This window comes from Quercus suber, unplaced genomic scaffold, assembly GCF_002906115.3.
Source record: "Quercus suber isolate HL8 unplaced genomic scaffold, Cork oak 2.0 scaffold_293, whole genome shotgun sequence".
NCBI lineage: Eukaryota > Viridiplantae > Streptophyta > Magnoliopsida > Fagales > Fagaceae > Quercus > Quercus suber.
This window is the reverse complement of record NW_027069749.1, coordinates 768,591-785,251: the sequence shown is the minus strand read 5'-3', so window position 1 is coordinate 785,251 and position 16,661 is coordinate 768,591. Positions and strand designations below refer to the sequence as shown.

General features: G+C 34.2%; 1 protein-coding gene across 2 annotated transcripts; it reads right to left on the bottom strand.

The window, feature by feature from the left end:
• Nucleotides 1-706: 706 nt before the first annotated feature.
• On the bottom strand, nucleotides 707-14,279 carry LOC112023758 (putative leucine-rich repeat receptor-like serine/threonine-protein kinase At2g19230). 2 transcript variants are annotated; one of them, XM_065782206.1, is made up of 13 exons: nucleotides 14,113-14,279; nucleotides 6,971-7,496; nucleotides 6,028-6,515; nucleotides 5,103-5,235; nucleotides 4,594-4,665; nucleotides 4,208-4,279; nucleotides 4,040-4,120; nucleotides 3,614-3,771; nucleotides 2,824-3,041; nucleotides 2,571-2,697; nucleotides 1,996-2,058; nucleotides 1,700-1,889; nucleotides 707-1,317 (listed from the first exon to the last, which is right to left on the bottom strand). In XM_065782206.1, the coding sequence occupies exons 1-13, from the start codon at nucleotides 14,264-14,266 to the stop codon at nucleotides 885-887; spliced, it is 2,715 nt and encodes a 904-aa protein (XP_065638278.1). In that variant the 5' UTR covers nucleotides 14,267-14,279; the 3' UTR covers nucleotides 707-884. The 2 variants fall into 2 exon arrangements, with proteins under 2 accessions (XP_065638278.1, XP_065638279.1); XM_065782207.1 differs by having other exon boundaries at nucleotides 2,824-3,029.
• Nucleotides 14,280-16,661: the final 2,382 nt, after the last annotated feature.

Genomic DNA, 16,661 nt, shown 5'->3' with positions numbered 1-16,661 from the left:
AAAGAAGAGAAGCCAGAGAGGGAAACAGTGAAATAGAAAGAAAGAGAAAATATTTTTTAAATGAAAGAGGAGAGAGAAATTTATTAAAATATATATTTTTTTTAGTTCTCATGAACTGTGCACAGTAGCAATGGAGCTAAAAAAAAAATAGATTTAACTCCACTGCTAGAGCATGTTTTTGGTGATTGAGGAGCTAAAAAATACCAATATACTAATATAGTACCACTGTTATGAGTGCTCTAAGAGGATCTGAAAATGGCTTTGACTGCGTCATAATATGTCCCAACATTTTTTTTTTTTTTTTGAGAAAGATACGTGCCAACATTTAGAGCCATTGAAGTGGTCATTCTAGTGCACTTTCTATACCTATTTCGTGCTCTAAGAGGATCTGAAAATGGCTTTGACTGCGTCATAATATGTCCCAACATTTTTTTTTTTTTTTGAGAAAGATACGTGCCAACATTTAGAGCCATTGAAGTGGTCATTCTAGTGCACTTTCTATACCTATTCCAAGGTACTCACTTATCATTAAATTAATGTTTCTTAAAAAGGGAAAAAATGTTAACCACATTCAAAATACGAATTATGCATAATTATAATTTACTTGTCCATTAGAAAGTTATATATGCATACATTATAAAAGACACACACACACACACACACACACACACAAAAGAGATATAAAAAGTTCATAAAATATGCCAAGAGTTTCATAATTTAATTAACACTTTCTGCCGTGTCTAATGAAGATACCCAAGGTTCAAATCCTCCCCCAACAATCAAATTATCAACAAACAAAAAAAGAGTTCATAAAAGTCTAATGTGATACAAACTCGTTATATATTATACAAGACACAATTAAGCACTCTTCTTTTGTTTAATTACTACCTAGCATGGGGAGCTATATCTGATTCATACTCCAAATGGGTCATTTTGGAAGGAATTCTCGGAGTTGTTTTATTCCCCTCAGTTTCCATCCTTTGAGTTCTTCCCCGAGCCATCTCTAGAGCCAAACATTCCTTCAATTCTGCCAACACATGATTCATGTCTGGCCTTTGGATAGCTAATGATGGTATACATGACATGGCTATCTCTATAGCTTTCCAAGCAGAATTAGTGTTGAATTCCCCTTCTAATCTTGGATCAACAATGTTTTGAACATCACCCCTTTCAATCAAAGGATTAACCCAGTCAAGTATGTGATTGTTTCTCACAGGGCCTCTAAGTATTGCAGGGCGGCCAGTGATTAGCTCAAACAAAATAATCCCAAAGCTATAGACATCACTTTTCTTATTGAAGTTTCCAGATGCTTGAAATCTATAAATAAAACAGAAGTGATTAGATAAATACAAGAAATCCACAGCTTGATTTAATTCTGCTAGTTATTTCTACCATTATATCCTATTTGCACTCAATCATTAATAGCAGTTGGAATCCGGATGCTTTGGACAACTCCCACTAGTTAAGAAAGTGATATGTTCATCCAAATATTAATAACATGTACTTGAAAAAACAAAAACCAAAAAATTTGACAAATTCTGTGCAATTAAGAGAAGTTGTAAATTTTACAAATTTTGGATGCGGTGAGAACTTGGAATTCATTGTGGTGATCCTTACGGGCAGAACATTTTTAAGTAGTAAAATTTTAGATAAAAAGCTTAGTGTGTTGCAAATTCCATTAGTAGGTCTAAATGCTTACTCAGGATCAAGGTACCCCAATGTGCCAGCTGGGCGAGTTGACACATGAGAGTCCCTTTCAGTTGCAAAGGCTCTAGACAGCCCAAAATCAGCTATCTTGGCTTGCATGTGTTCATTTAATAAAATGTTGGAAGGTTTCAAATCTCTATGGATTATAGGTGGCTTGCAACCATTATGTAGATACTCCAACCCTGCAACTCCATCAGAAAACCATTGTAAACTTTTATTCAAGAAAAAAAAAAAATCAATTATAAAAATATTGATGATTAAAAATCATGTAATTGATTAATTTGCAACCATGTGCTGCATCCACTGCAATGTGAAGTCTCTCGTTCCATGTCAAGACATTTGTGTTTGTAACTGCAGTCAAAACATATTCTCTTTCAGCTGAATTGTTATTGAAAATAGCTCTGGTTTTGCAATCATTCATAAGACATACACATTCCTAAACCCAATTATAGGAAACAGCAACAGCACTTCAGTTATATAAAGCTTAGATTGGCTAGTTGGCACCTCGCCCTTCCCCTTTTTGGTCTGTTTTAATTTGGTCTGATGTTTCAAATAGGTGTATCATGAAAAGAGTAAATGTCTCTGGATAGTTCTCAGGCTTTTCATTCTTTTTTTTCTTTTGAATCTTTTTTCTGCCTCCCCACATTCTACTATATTTAGATAGCACCATAGTGGCTTCACTAAGGCGCAAGACTTAGTTGAATTTTCATGCTAAGAGCAAGCAAAATGGGACTACCTATGCATTTGGTATGAGTTGCACTTTGTAAGCGGGCTTGCCCCATACTTAATCATGATTTTGATTTGATAAAGGTTACTTATACTGAGTCAAAGAATGAAGTTCCTTTGAAGAAAATGGTAAATACCTGATAAATGTTGGTGCAGATTGCCATTAGCCATGTACTCATATATGAGTGCCTTCTCTTCACCCTCATCACAGAATCCAACAAGAGAAACCAAGTTTCTATGATGAACTCTCATCAAGAGTTGTGCCTATATTTCAAAACCAGTTCTACAATTTAGTTGAATGAAAATATTTTAGCTGCATGCCTTGTGTCATCACAGCTTCAATTTAAAATAAAATTTTCAAACTAATTGAAAAGACTAGCAGCACCTAACCTCTGCTTGAAATTCCTTATAGCCTTGGTATGATGAAGTAGAGAGGAGCTTAACAGCAACTTGAGTTTCATCTTTCAGTTTTCCAAGGTACACTTTTCCAAATCCTCCTTCCCCAATGATGGTTTTGAAGTTATTAGTTATGCTCACAACCTCAGAGTAGCTATACTGTTGATTCTGTGATTTGATACTGGATTTGGTAACCGTACCTACAGGAAGGACTATTTTCATAATTGTAACATGTAGAGTTATATTAAAAAATATTGTGGGCTGTGTGGGAATATGTACAGTTTATGTTCTAATTCTCACATGTTTGTGTCCTCAAATCTAGGTCATCTTAAACAGAATCGTTACTAGGATTAAATCCGAAGTCCACCTATCCTAGACACGGTGCAAATAAACTCTCGGGAATGTGTAACCAAATCCACCTTGTAAGGACACAAGGAAAAGGGCTAGGTCATCTCAAGTATGTAATTATTATTGCGGAGAATGAGTGCATTTACCACTCGTTCACATGTTTAAGTGTCCCTGGATGTATTCAATTGTCAATAAATTGCATAATATGCTTTCATGATCATGTGCTTGGTCACAACGGCCTCTGGTGAAAATTAATTAGTGTTTTCTATATTTTCTTTGATTCTATAATATATTTCATAATTTTCATTAAGGCTTGGGTGTACCACAGGAAAAATAGGACTAGCCAGGATTGGGTACTACATCTCTTGTAAACAACCTCACCTCAGCGAATTGTGATGACTGATGATACTTACGAAAGTAGAAAATAAAGAACTACCTCCATGTCTTTTCATTCTATAGATAGCCAGAGCACTAAAGATGAATAGAAGGACCAGGACTGCTGCTATTGATGATGCAATAACTGGAATAACGAACACCTTTCTCTTCTTTCTGTTGCATGGATCTGACAGACAAAGATCTGGATTTTCGCCGAAACTTGCATAAAGTGCATCACGGTAATATGCCATTGTAAGTATATTATCAAACATGGATGGTGTTGTCATCATGAAATACAAATTAACATTGGAAATATAAAAGAAATTGTATTACAAATCAGTGAACAAGTGAACATATACTTTTTTAAGTATTTAGCATATACAGAAGCCACATTTAAAAGGGAAAATATAAAAATCAAAAGAAAATGACAAAATGAAACTAGAATTTTTAAGAAAATGAAATGTTGGAGGAAGGAAAATAAGCTAACCTCAAGACCAATTTCCCATCCCTAGACATTTTCTGAAAAACCTCAGGAACAGAACCTGTGAGCTTGTTCCCACTTAAATTACTGCAAAGATAGTGTTAGGTAGATCACTTCAATTTCTTTTCCCAAAATTAACGTTTACAATACTAAGATCAAAGAACAACAACTTACAGGATGTTCAAATTCTGCAATTGTGCCAAAAATTCTGGCAGTGACCCAGTTAAGTCATTGTATGACAAATCCCTGAAAAAGGAATTAGGAAGGATTTAACTAAACATATCCATAATCGTTATGCTAAATAATTGTTTTAATTTTTTGATGACTTGATATTCAACATTTGCCTATAAATCACTTTCCAAGTGAATATTCCAGGGATCAAATCCCAAAAATACACTCTTCAAGCTTTAACACCATCGGCAATTAAGGATCCCTCATCCATGAGCCAATTGGTAATCTCAAGCTGGCAGATGGTGTTGCTGGACCAGCCAATGTCAAGCTAGCATTATTTTATAGTAACTGAATGCCACATATTAATCACAAATAAAATTAAGACTCACAAGGACTGCAGTGCTTTCAAATTGGAGAATGAAGTTGCAATCACGCCTGTCAAATTGCTTGAGCTCAAGTTCCTGTTTGTCATTATGAAAGAAGGAAAAGCTGTCGCCATGATTTGAAAAATAATTTGCTATTTAAACAAAATTATTCTCATGCAATTAGTTGACACCCACCAACCAGGGGAGACACTATGTGTTTGTCAAAATTCATTCATTCAGTTAAATATTTAAAAGCATGACAGAACTTTTTTTTTTACTCCTCTTTGATTACATATGAAAGGTGCATGTTCCATTGTCCCATTTCCTATAATGAAGCATCACATTTTCATCTTAAGTACAATGAGGATCCATTTTATGTGATGCCTCAAAGTTAATGAGAATCTTTTCCCATTAGATGATATATTGATTGAAATTCCAGAGCAAACCACTATTAGGATATGGTAAATTTAATTATTTAACCAATTCTTCTAACAACCACAACACAAGTTTTGATGTTTTGGAAGTGCACTTACAGTGAGATGATCCTTGGAGGATTTTTGTCACTGCAGTTCAAACCATCCCATGAGAATTCACTTGGGACACATGGATCGCCTTGCCAGTTTTTAGTCACTCTGTACCGTTCCTTGATTTCCATGATAGCTTCAACTATTTTTTTTAATTGGGGAAAAAAATTCATAGATGATCATTCTTAAAGAAAGTCGGAGAGAGAGGCGGGTGAATTCAAAATACAAAATGAAACAGAAATATGAAATGTGATAGTCAGATCCAAAATTAACAGCCTTTTTTTTTTTGTTGAGTAAATATGCAGCAGTTGAACAAATATGCCTTTGTCTGATGATGAATTTCCTGAATGTAGCATGTATGATGTTCAAAGCAAACTACCTACAATTGCAAATTCCATGATGAACAATAACAATGCAACTCATGATATCATGTCATTTCATCAAAAAATTGAAATAACTTGAAGATTTCTTTTGCAGTTAATTAATGAACATGTATGGCCATATTTTGGCATGGATAGATTAAAAAAGATATGGGAGTTACAAAGACTACATTGACAATGATAGATATATAACTATTTACATATAAAGTGTGGTGGCTCTGAACAAATTTGCAGAACAAAAACTTGTCAACTTAAACTACTACACTTAAAAGGTTCATTTCTAATTTGGCAACAAACAAAGGCTCATCTTGCGAACTCTTCTTAATGGAACACAAGTCTATATCAAACCTTCCTAATCTTAGAAATTATCATCGCTTTAAAAGCTAGCATGTTCCATTTATAAAAGGCTCCCTCTTGTTTAAGTATTGAAATGAGACCATCACATATCTAGAAGTCTTATTGTATCAGCAGTTGAAGTGTCTGAAATTCATATAAGGGAGCCACAAACTGAGCATAATCCTTACAAGGAAGATAGAAAAGAGAAGAAAGCATACCATCATCTGTTGCAGTTGGTTTATTTGGCAGCTCTTTTAACACGGCAGTCTCTACAGCATTGAGGATTGGAGGAAGCTTAGTCCCCTCAGCTGCATAAATTGAAAAGTGAAGCCGCCCTCCACTAATTGGTGGATCATTTTGGACTACGGTTTGTGGGTTTAGATAATCAAGTTTAATAGACTCTGTCAGGTAGCGCTCGCCATTCAAATTAATTTTCAATTTCCTCTGCTGGCCAGCTTCAAGCTTCTCAATCTCAGCGAAGTGAAAGTAAACGTAACATTTTGAAAGAGAATCTGGTGGATACCAGGAGAAGTTCAAGGGAATGCTAGCGTTCTGTGTTTTGACAGCAGTCTTCAACACTACATCTGGTATGTTATAAGCATTATCTGTGCTCTGGGAATATATGGTTGAGTCTGTGGCGTTTAGAATCCAATTATCATCATATTGAAAAAGTCCCCAGTAGCGATCATAGACATCATCTGGATACCTAATTGGGAGAATTCTTTTTCAGATTGTGTTGCAACAAGATGATACTGGAACAAACTGACATATTATTATACTAATAGGTATTTGAGTGCTTTTATAATTGATGCACATGAAAAAGGTAACTTGAAAATTAGAAATACTGTTGCCATGGAAAAAAAATTATAAGATGCAACTGGATGATGAGCTCATTTTCTAACCATATTAAGGTTTTAGAACATATAACCGTAAAGATGATAATCATGATTGAGGTCAGAGTTGTCATAAAATGAAAGGCATGCCATAATATTCTCCATATGCAATGGAATAAGTTATAGCCATGTCATTGAAGATTAATATTAAGTGTGAGAAAGAAATACTGTTGTAGAAAGAAAAGAAAAATGAACATGATGCAAATATGAGATCCTGGACTTTGTTGGACAAATTAATTTTTAGCTCAGAATGTTATAACTGATTCACCTGACTACTGATTCAGTTGTACTGCCGATGTCATATCTCCTTATGTTTGCAAGTGCCCCGCCATCAGTTTGATAAATGGAATTGTCCAAATGCCGTATTTCCAATGCCGAAATGTAGGGTACCCCATTTCCAGTGTTTGCTAGACACACTTCTATGAAATCCGTCAAGGGAACATAAATAACATCATAAAATGCATCTGCTTTATCCACTGTTAGCCATACATTAACCCCAAGATATAGGTCAAATACAGGGGTCTCGTTTTTGCCATCGTAATTCCCATAAAAGAATGTTGCCCTGATCATATAATTATTGTTTTTGCCTTGTTCCGGTCTCAGGGTGTAACAATTCCTTTTTCCTTGAGGAAAACTTCTCAATTTCTTTAGATACTGTTTAAGATTTCCAGATGAATCATAGGGTATCGTATTAACTATTCCATTATCTATCAATTCTTTATCTGACTTGTAAGGAATTCCCGTGTCCTTGTCAATGTAATCTTCATCACCACCACAGTCAATGCTAATGAAACCTTGAAATTTTGCAAAAAAAGAAAGGAAACTAGACATAAGCAATCAACATGGTCTCCTCAAATAAGGTTCCAATATGAGTTTCAGAACACCCCTTATTTTTCAGCAACAAAACAGGCACCAAAATTCTTAAGATACAAGCTATCAAACAGCTTAAGCTCCAAATATAGTTGAGTCCTTGTTGATTTAACACCTACCTTTTTGTTACCTAGTGAACTCCCATGCTATTACAAAACAGTATACGTGAAGGCTAAACCGTTGGTTTTTGTTTCATTTAAAAGTTTCAGATGTTAACCTCTTCTCTTTTTCTTTTTTCATTTTTCTTTTTTCCAATTTGTAGTGTTTACTGTTTACTAATTAAAAGACACAAGTAAATAGAATTCAATTATTCACGGGGAAGTACAACTTTTTAAAAGACAAAAGTTTGGTTACAAAATTTGTTATAACTTACAATTTAAGGCTACAACTTTTTTCAATATCTTTTTATTGGATGTGATTTTGACAAATTTATTATTGAATAACGTTTTCTTCTTATATAATCTATACTTGCAAAATTGTTAGAAAATTTAAAAATCAATAGCTATATTATTAATTAATTGTTTAAATTGCACATTTTTGTAGTATAAAATTATGCATGAAAAAATAAGTGGAGAAAATACATTTTTGGTCCCTATATTTTGGGACAATTCTCATTTTGGTTCCTAAATTGATTTTATGCCTACTTTAGTTCCTGAAATCTAAAAATCGTTTATATTTTGGTATTTGCCGTTAACCCACTAACAAAAATGTTCTACGTGGCAAACGGAGTGTCCTATTTGCACAGACACTAATGTGGCTAATAAAATAATAATAAAATATTTTAGTTGACATTTTTTAAATAATACGTCAGCATTTTAATTTTTAAAATAAAAAAAGCCATGTAAAAAATTTTGTTAAAAAAAGAAATAAAATTTAAAAAAAAAAACTTAAATCTAATTTAATTAAAATTATTTCTTAAAAAATAAAAAATCATTATCTTTTTTATTCTTTTTCTCATCAGTCATCAGATTTTTTGTTTTTTGTTTTTGTTTTGTTTTTTTTTTTAAATCTCTACACTTTCACTATTACTAATCCTCCCTCTCTCTCTCTTTCTTCACCCACTATGGACAGAATCTCTCTGATCTCAAATTCTCTCTCTCCACTGTAGCTCCATGGCCAGAGTTCACAAGCTTGGCCTTCTTCTCAACCACGCACTGCTGACTAACCCAAACTCTCTCTAATCTTAAAATCTCATCTCCACTAAAAACCTTACACCTAATCTGACCATTCATCATGGTAGTGGCTTCTCTCTCAACCAACGGCGAGCAGATCAAGGGGCTGATGTTCGAGGTTTTTATCATGGAGGCCATAGTGTCTTGATGTGAAGAAAACAATGGGAAAAATTTTAGAGTCTTGCTGGTGGGTGTTGTGAAAAAGGGATTGGGGGTTGGTGGTTGTGGTGTTGTGAACCCCAAGTGGTGGTGGTTGTACAAATATGACACTCTATTTGTCACGTAGAATTTTTTTACTAATAGGTTAATGGAGACCAAAACAGAAATGATTTTTTGATTGTAGGAACTAAAATAGGCTCAAAATCAATTTAGAATCTAAAATGAGAATTGACCCAAAATATAGAGACTAAAAGTGTATTTTCACCAAAATAAGTTTTGAATTATACAGTAAATAATATTCGATTGACACAAAATTTAATATGTATGTTAATAAAAAATTTAAAGTCTAATGGTTAGATTTTTAAAATATGTAACCATGTTAATATATATATATATATATACATATATATTTTTAATGAAACTTGTAGCCAACCAAGTTTATAGCCAAACTTTTTACCTTTCTAAATAGCCTCCTTATGTGTAACAAATTTACACCATTTGATGACCAATATCAGTGACTATCTAGTCAAAAACAAAAGAGAGACCACCGTAGTGGACTATTGTCCACCTAAAATCACTTTGGAGAGAGAAGCAAAGATTGCTATGTAAAAAAACAAATTATGAGATGATTGAAGTCTACTAATCACATTTATTATTATATCAATTTATAATTTTTATCATTTGTATAGTAAAACTTATAATTCCTTAAACATTTTCTAAGACTTATTAAAGACAATAAAATCATGTTTAAGAAAGAAAAAATTTTCAATTTGAAATTAGGAAATAAATGGAAGTTTGTTATTATTAGTTTTAGATTTCCTCGTCAACACTCTATATTAATTGTACAAGTTAATGAATGCCCTAAAAGCATTAGTTTAGAAAATATGTTTAGAAAACTTTGATGGGGAAAAGAAAAAAGCAATTGATTATTTTGATTTTTGCAAGCTTTTTATATTTCTCATGAAAATGATATCAAAACTTCCTTAAAATAGTTTATTAACAAATTTTCTAAGGCCATCCATTAACAGGACCCTAATTAATTATCCAATGTTATTTATGTGACTGCAAGCAGCCTTGTCTATTGATTGATGTATGAGGTTTTGTTTTTGTACAAGTCTGTCAATGACTTTTATATTCAGCAAAAGAAAGAAAGAAAAACACATTTGTTGTAAAATAGAGGAAATATAAATAGGCAAGAGAATAAAATATGAGGAAGATATTATATCTAAATTGCTTATTGTCTAGTGGCCATCCACCGCAAAATATCATTTCTGAAATTGATATACACATATTTCTCTTTTGCTCTCAATGTTTCTCTAATATTTTCAGTGCATTAAAAATGGGTGCGAAGGCTCAAATATATAGGCGAATGATGAAATGCTGAAGCTGCTAGACAAGATCCCCTAAAGTAGCTGCTCCTACTTAATGTGATGGACTTATATCCATCATCCATGAAATTTTGGTCATACCTCAAGAGGGTAAAATGTTAAATTCCAAACCAGAGGAAGACACTTTAAATTTCGATCGATTAAATCGTAAGTGAATTAGTTATAATTTATCCTTAAACTTTTAAAGTGAAATGAATAGATCCCCAATTTTCACAATAAATTGGGCATTAAGCCATTCGCTTGGGTCCAATAGGTATCCCGTTAAAAGCCCAATATTAAAGGGAATCTGAGTCCACTGCAACAAAAAGACAGACGCCTCTCTAAAAAATAAAAAATAAAATGAGGAAAAAAAATCTCAAATTCCAGTTAAAGAAATAGAGAGAGATTGGAGGAATAGTGAGCCATACAAAACAGATGTAGAGGTGGTGAGAGTTTGGGCGAGACATAAAAAGTTAAAAACATAGTCCCGGTCTTTGTATCCCAGTCGAATGTGCAACTATTCTCTTTGGTGGGGAAATTTTTAGATGGGGACAATTTTTTTGTCTTAAAAAAGAAAGAAAGATTATATTGGCTTTTAAAGGTATTTCGATTGTCTTAGTCACTATTTTTTATTTAAAAACAAAAATGACATGATAGTGTTTGATTGGAGAATGTAAATAAAGACTTTTACTTATCAAATTTAATTTTTAGACTTAAAAACAAAAGACACTAAAAGATGGACAAAATTTGACTCTAAACTTGTTTGGAGTCTTATATTTCCTTTTAATTTTTTCGGTAAAAAGAGTCTTATATTTCCACTTACCCTAAAAAGATGATATGTGTCTCTCTCATATGCTATGTATAAGACTGTTAAAAAAACACATATGATGCATGTATGATTAAGTGAACATGGACATTATATGTGGCAAGAATACGCATTATCTTTCTAGTGTGGATTGAAACCTAAGGCCTTGAATATGTTTGGATCCAAATTTTTCCCGTAATAAAAAAATTTAATCATAAACCAGTTAAAAATTTTAACCATTAAATTAATACTCAGGTCCAAATTTATTGGTAATATTGGCAAACACAGTTACTTTCTCCTACTTGATTTAAAAAAAAAAAAAAAAAAAGTTAAGTCATTTATGGTTGAGAGTTCAAACTTTCAAGTCAACTCGAGATTACTTGGACATATGTATAAATAAACTACATGGTTTGTTTTTTAACTCTAAAAATCAAGGCAATATAATCAAGCTGAAGAGGAAAATTTTTTTTTTTTTTTTCAATTTGAAATTAGGAAATAAAAGAAAGTTTGTTTATAGCCAGTTTTAGATTTCATTCAACAATCAAATTTCAACAAGGTCTAACACAAAGGTACGTCACAAACTCCACTTAAAAGTCATGATAACTTTTAACGAAAAATGAGAAAAGTATACTACACACAATACACTTCTTGACCCAACATTATTTGTGTAGTTCTAAGTAGCCATTGTCTATTAATTAACGTGTGAGACCTTGTTTCTTTCTAAAAGCATTTACATCAGTTTGTCTAAAATTTTCATTAAGGCTGAATTTATTCAACCATGTGTTGGCTTTATTTCGTACCAAATTTTCTTGTATTTCAGCAATTAGATACCCTATATTTAGGTGGGAATCATGTAAGGGCTGTGTGTGAGAAAGTGTGAAGAACTCAAGTGTGTGTGTGCATTCTAAAGCATTCTCGCGACTGGAACTCGTGAGCAGCTCATGAATGATGACTCACTAAAATGCCACACGTATGAAGTATGCAAGAAGCTGAAGGATCACAATAGCTGGAGCATTACAGGACAAAAAAGGACAATCTGGCCAGTCAGTCAGGAAAAATGACTTTTCACATTTCTCATGTACCCAACTATAAATATCCTTATATCCACGAAATGTAGAGAGTTTCTAAAGAGAATTTTGAGAGAGAAACTCTAGAAAAAAACAAGATTGACTCATCCACAATCTTATACATTTGATTCTCAAATTCCTCTACTCTTACCCTCTCCATTGACATACCCTTGAGAGGTTCACTAGCCAAATCTTTATCTCACCATACCTATATCTATGAGGAGATTATTTGGTGCTTGGGATGCAGTTTAGAGATGACCAATTCATTTGGTTGATGCATTGGGCTTATTTTGGGATTTGGAAAGCTAAAGAAGATACGGTTAGGCTTAACCTTGTTGGAGTAAGAAGCTTGGAGGGCTTAGGTGTATTGGGTAGATTAGGCTTGGAGGGTCTATTACTATTTGTGTATCCCAACTTTATTCTTTAGTGGATCATTTTATCGCTTGGAGAGCGGCAGTGAGGTTTTTCGCTAATTGCTTCAGTTTCCTCTTTGATAACACGTGCCGGTGTTATCTTTGTATTTGCATCTCTCTAACCCTTACTCTTGTCATTTAATTGCTGCTGTGTTGTGACTAATTATGGCTTAGAGTAGTTTGTTTATTTGGGTATTGCTTGTACTTACCATTCCTCACATATATTGTTTGAGTATAAGCTTGTGTTGGTTATTTTGAATTTGGGGTCTAAACATTCACTAGTGTTTTATACATCAAGTGAGTTCTTATTTTCTATCAATTTTAACATAATAACATACTTTTCCATTTTTGCACTACCATTTTACAAAAACATCCACATCAGATTGTCTATTATCCAATCTATTTTCTTTTTTAAATAATAATTTCTTATTTTATTATATCTCCTACCCTAATCAAAACACTTTTTCTGTCTTTTCAATTAAAAACCTTCTCCTCTTAGCTCTCTGCCTCTCTCTCATTCTCTGTCGTTTCTTTTTCTTCTCCTACCCACATCAAAACTCTCTCTCTCTTCTCAAAGTTTCTCCTATCAGCTCTCTCTCACTCTCTGTATCTTCTTTAGGTTGCACTCTTTCTTTTTCTTCTTCTTTTGTGTTGCTAATTGGATTTGATTGTATTTGGGTTGATGGGTTTGAGCTACCGTTGGGTTTTTCGGTTGGTGGGTCAATCAGGTTTTGTGATAGGATGATCTGAGTTGTGACTTGTGGTGGTGGTGATTGGGTTTATTTGAGAGCAGTGAAAAGAAGAGAGGAAGAGAGAGAGATGAAATAATGGGAAATTAATAAAATATTAGTGTACAAAGCTATTGTAATAATGTATATTTACATGATTACTATAGCAAAAATATAAATCTACAGTGTTTTAGATGTTGTGGGTATTTTTTGGAAGAAAAATGTGTAAATTTGACAATTTTTTCTATTATACAACCACTAATGTGAATGTTGTAAATGTCTAATAATGAATTTCTTATTCCGAGAAAAAAATAAAAATAACACTCATTGACTAAGGTCACATTCTATACATAGCTGGCATGTTTTGATGAGAAATCTAGGAGAGAAAAAATGCCTTTTTTTAAAAAAAAATTTCATCATAGGGGAATATAATAAACAACACTTCATTTAGATTGCCTATATTTATATTTTATGAGATGAGATGAATAACAAACAATCCCTCCCCGTAAAATATATATTAAACATGAAAGGGGAAGTTTATAAGCTTGTCTAAGAAGTCGAGTAATTTTGGTCATAGGAATACAGCTTCTAAGAAGAACAAAGCTCGAGGAAAAAGAAGGTTGTATTAAGTATAAAAGCACTGTAAACTTTTCTATAACAGATAGTCCCCATGAATTGCTGGCTCCATTGTAAGAGACTAAAGAGTCCAAGAAAAAGCATGCATATATGCACAACAACTTGGCAAGCACACCAAAGAAAGATTGGGAAGAACCGAAGAAGAAGACGAAGATAGAAATGTTGGTTGACCAAAATTCGAAGAAGTACTTACCGGGAATTTCATCAAGTTTTCTTCCAGCGTTCTGATTATTTCCTGCAGCTAGTATTGAGTTGCCAAGAAAAGTTATGGCTAAAACAAAGAGGAGCCGTGCTTTTAGATTTGATGCACCATTCATTTTGGTCTTTCGCAGCAACTTTTTGTTCATGCTAGTATATACGTTATATACACCAGAATGAGTGATACATTAAGGCAGCGAGTGCTATATATATATAGAACTAGCAAATGACTTACTCTCCTTTATTGCCAAAATTTGACTCATTCTTTGTTATTTAAAACTACTGTTAGTTCCTCAAAAAAAAAAAAAAAAATGTTAAAACTACTGTTAAAGGGTAGAGTTTTTCTTCCCACTCATCACGTGTGGTGACTCGATACAATATCTTAGTGTACTTTTAGTCCTTTAACTTACTAGATAATCATATAATTTGGTGAATTATGCACGTGAACGGTCTTATAAACAGCTATGTAATAGGTGTTTGGAGAAAAAACTTTGTCTATTATTAAATAAAATTTTCATTTAATTTATTCTTGTTGCTGTAGGTGGGGGCGAGAGGAATGGAAACTTATGAATCATTTCATGATTATTTTTCCTTACCATTAGGTTAAGAGTTTTTATTTTTATTTTTACTGAGAGTAGGGATCAAGAAATTAGTGGTGGTCTTTTCTTCTTCTATTTTTATTTTATTATTATATTTTTTTAATGTAGAAGGAATTCAAAGTAAGATCCCTTATTTGAAAATAAAAAATCTTACCAATTAAGTTAATAGAAACTCATGGTAGAAAACCTTTCCATTTATCCAAATGACACTATTGATTACTTATTTGCATTAATTTAATGACATAACACATTAAATATTGTAATTTTTAAACTAACAAATTTAACTTTGAAATTTCAAAAAAGTTATTGTAAAGACTCAATTTGGATTGGACCGAGAAAAAAGATAGATTTATAGCCCAACAAGTCCAAACAATAAATTTTTAAAGAGTGGGTTCAAGGACTAGGTCTTAACAAACGGACAACGCCTAAAAGTCGGATCTTCACCCATTGGAGGTTGGCACATTAAGATTATTCACCAAGGCTCCTCCTCGGCATTCGTCCGAGGATTCTCCTTTTTTCCCCCTCCTCCCCCTCTTTTGGCATTCTATTGGTTCTTCTTATATAGCCCTCTTCCTTTCTTCTCTTTCTTCCATTTGTTGATCATCTGTGCGCTTTCCTTCTGACCGTCCGTCCCATCAACTGTATTATCAGTACTCAAGTGATTTACAGTGGCTAAGGTTATCCAGTCCAGGAGTCACATCTCCATTAGTGTGGCCAGGGGATTAGGTGAGCGCATTTATTGTGGAGGTGACAACCTGTCCTGGGCTTGTCCCCTCCACCACTTGGGGTTAGTCTCGGTCTGTCGAGGACAGGGATATCCTCGGCGGGGATTCTAAGAGCTTAGGCCTTCATACATCGTCTTCGTATAATACTTCTTCCTCGGCATGGGCCCTGGGCTAGATGTAAAGTGGGCTGAGGTTACCAGGCCCACAGACCCCACAATAGCCACTCAAAATCCTGCTGTCCGTACCCTCGGACGGGGAGGAGGGTTTTGATATCCCTGGGCCCTCTACATGATTCACCCAACCTCAGTCCACGTCAGCGTTGGAGTCTTTTCGCCTGCTTAATGTACGTTTCTGGCGTTTTGAGACTTAGTGTGCGCTCGCATTAAATTCTAGCGGCTTCATATTTTCCACTTCCAACGGTGTGATGGTAATCACTCGGCAGGGATTTCCTACTTTTATGGGCGGGAAGTTACGCTTGGTTAACTTAAATTGGGGGTATAAATACTTGTTTGATCCGTTTGGCATCCTTATTTGCTCATTCGCTAACTTTGATGCGCATACTTCGAATCTGGTTCAATTTCCACACTGTCCAGCGCCCTTTTCCAGAGTAGAAAGCCTGTCCGAGGAGAATCTCCCTATTTCTGTAAGTCTTCTTCTCTCTGTAGCACAAAATTTTCTTTGATTCTTCTTTCTCTTTCCCTCTTTCGAATCCTTTAGTCGTTGCTAGGAATGGGGAAATTTATGAAGTTAGTTGAGTCTGAAGAGATGCTGGAGAAATTTGTTGCCGATTATGGGATACCCCGTAATGTGGGCTTGAGGTATTATGAGGAGGGAGAGTGGTACGCTAAAAGGAATGAGGGCGAAGTTGTGATTCCCATAGTAGCTTTCGTAGAGGGAGGCATGAGAATCCCTATGAGGCCAATGATGAGAGATTACCTTAGGCATTTTCGGCTGGCCCCTACCTAGTGTGCCGTTAATGTATTTAGGATATTAGGGTGCGTAGACGCCTTGAATGAGAAGATGGGGTTGAGGTTAACCCACCATGATGTGAATTGGTGCTACAATCTTCAGCACCTGAAAGGTAAGTTATATTACATGAAGACGAGAGACGATAGGCTTCGGCTCATCCAGTGCCTCCCCGATTTTAGTAAGGGTTTGACTCAAGATTTCCTCATTGTGTTGGGGGAATGGCACGACGGTCTCCACTGCCCGACAATAGA

Bases quoted from the DNA above. Each gene is read 5' to 3' on its own strand.
- LOC112023758 (XM_065782206.1), bottom strand. From the start codon at position 14,266: ATGAACAAAAAGTTGCTGCGAAAGACCAAAATGAATGGTGCATCAAAT. The intron at 7,497-14,112 runs GTAAGTACTTCT...CAAAATTTCAAG, and splicing joins AAAACTTGATGAAATTCCCG to GTTTCATTAGCATTGACTGT. The intron at 2,059-2,570 runs GTATTTACCATT...TTTTGACTGCAG, and splicing joins TCTGCACCAACATTTATCAG to TTACAAACACAAATGTCTTG.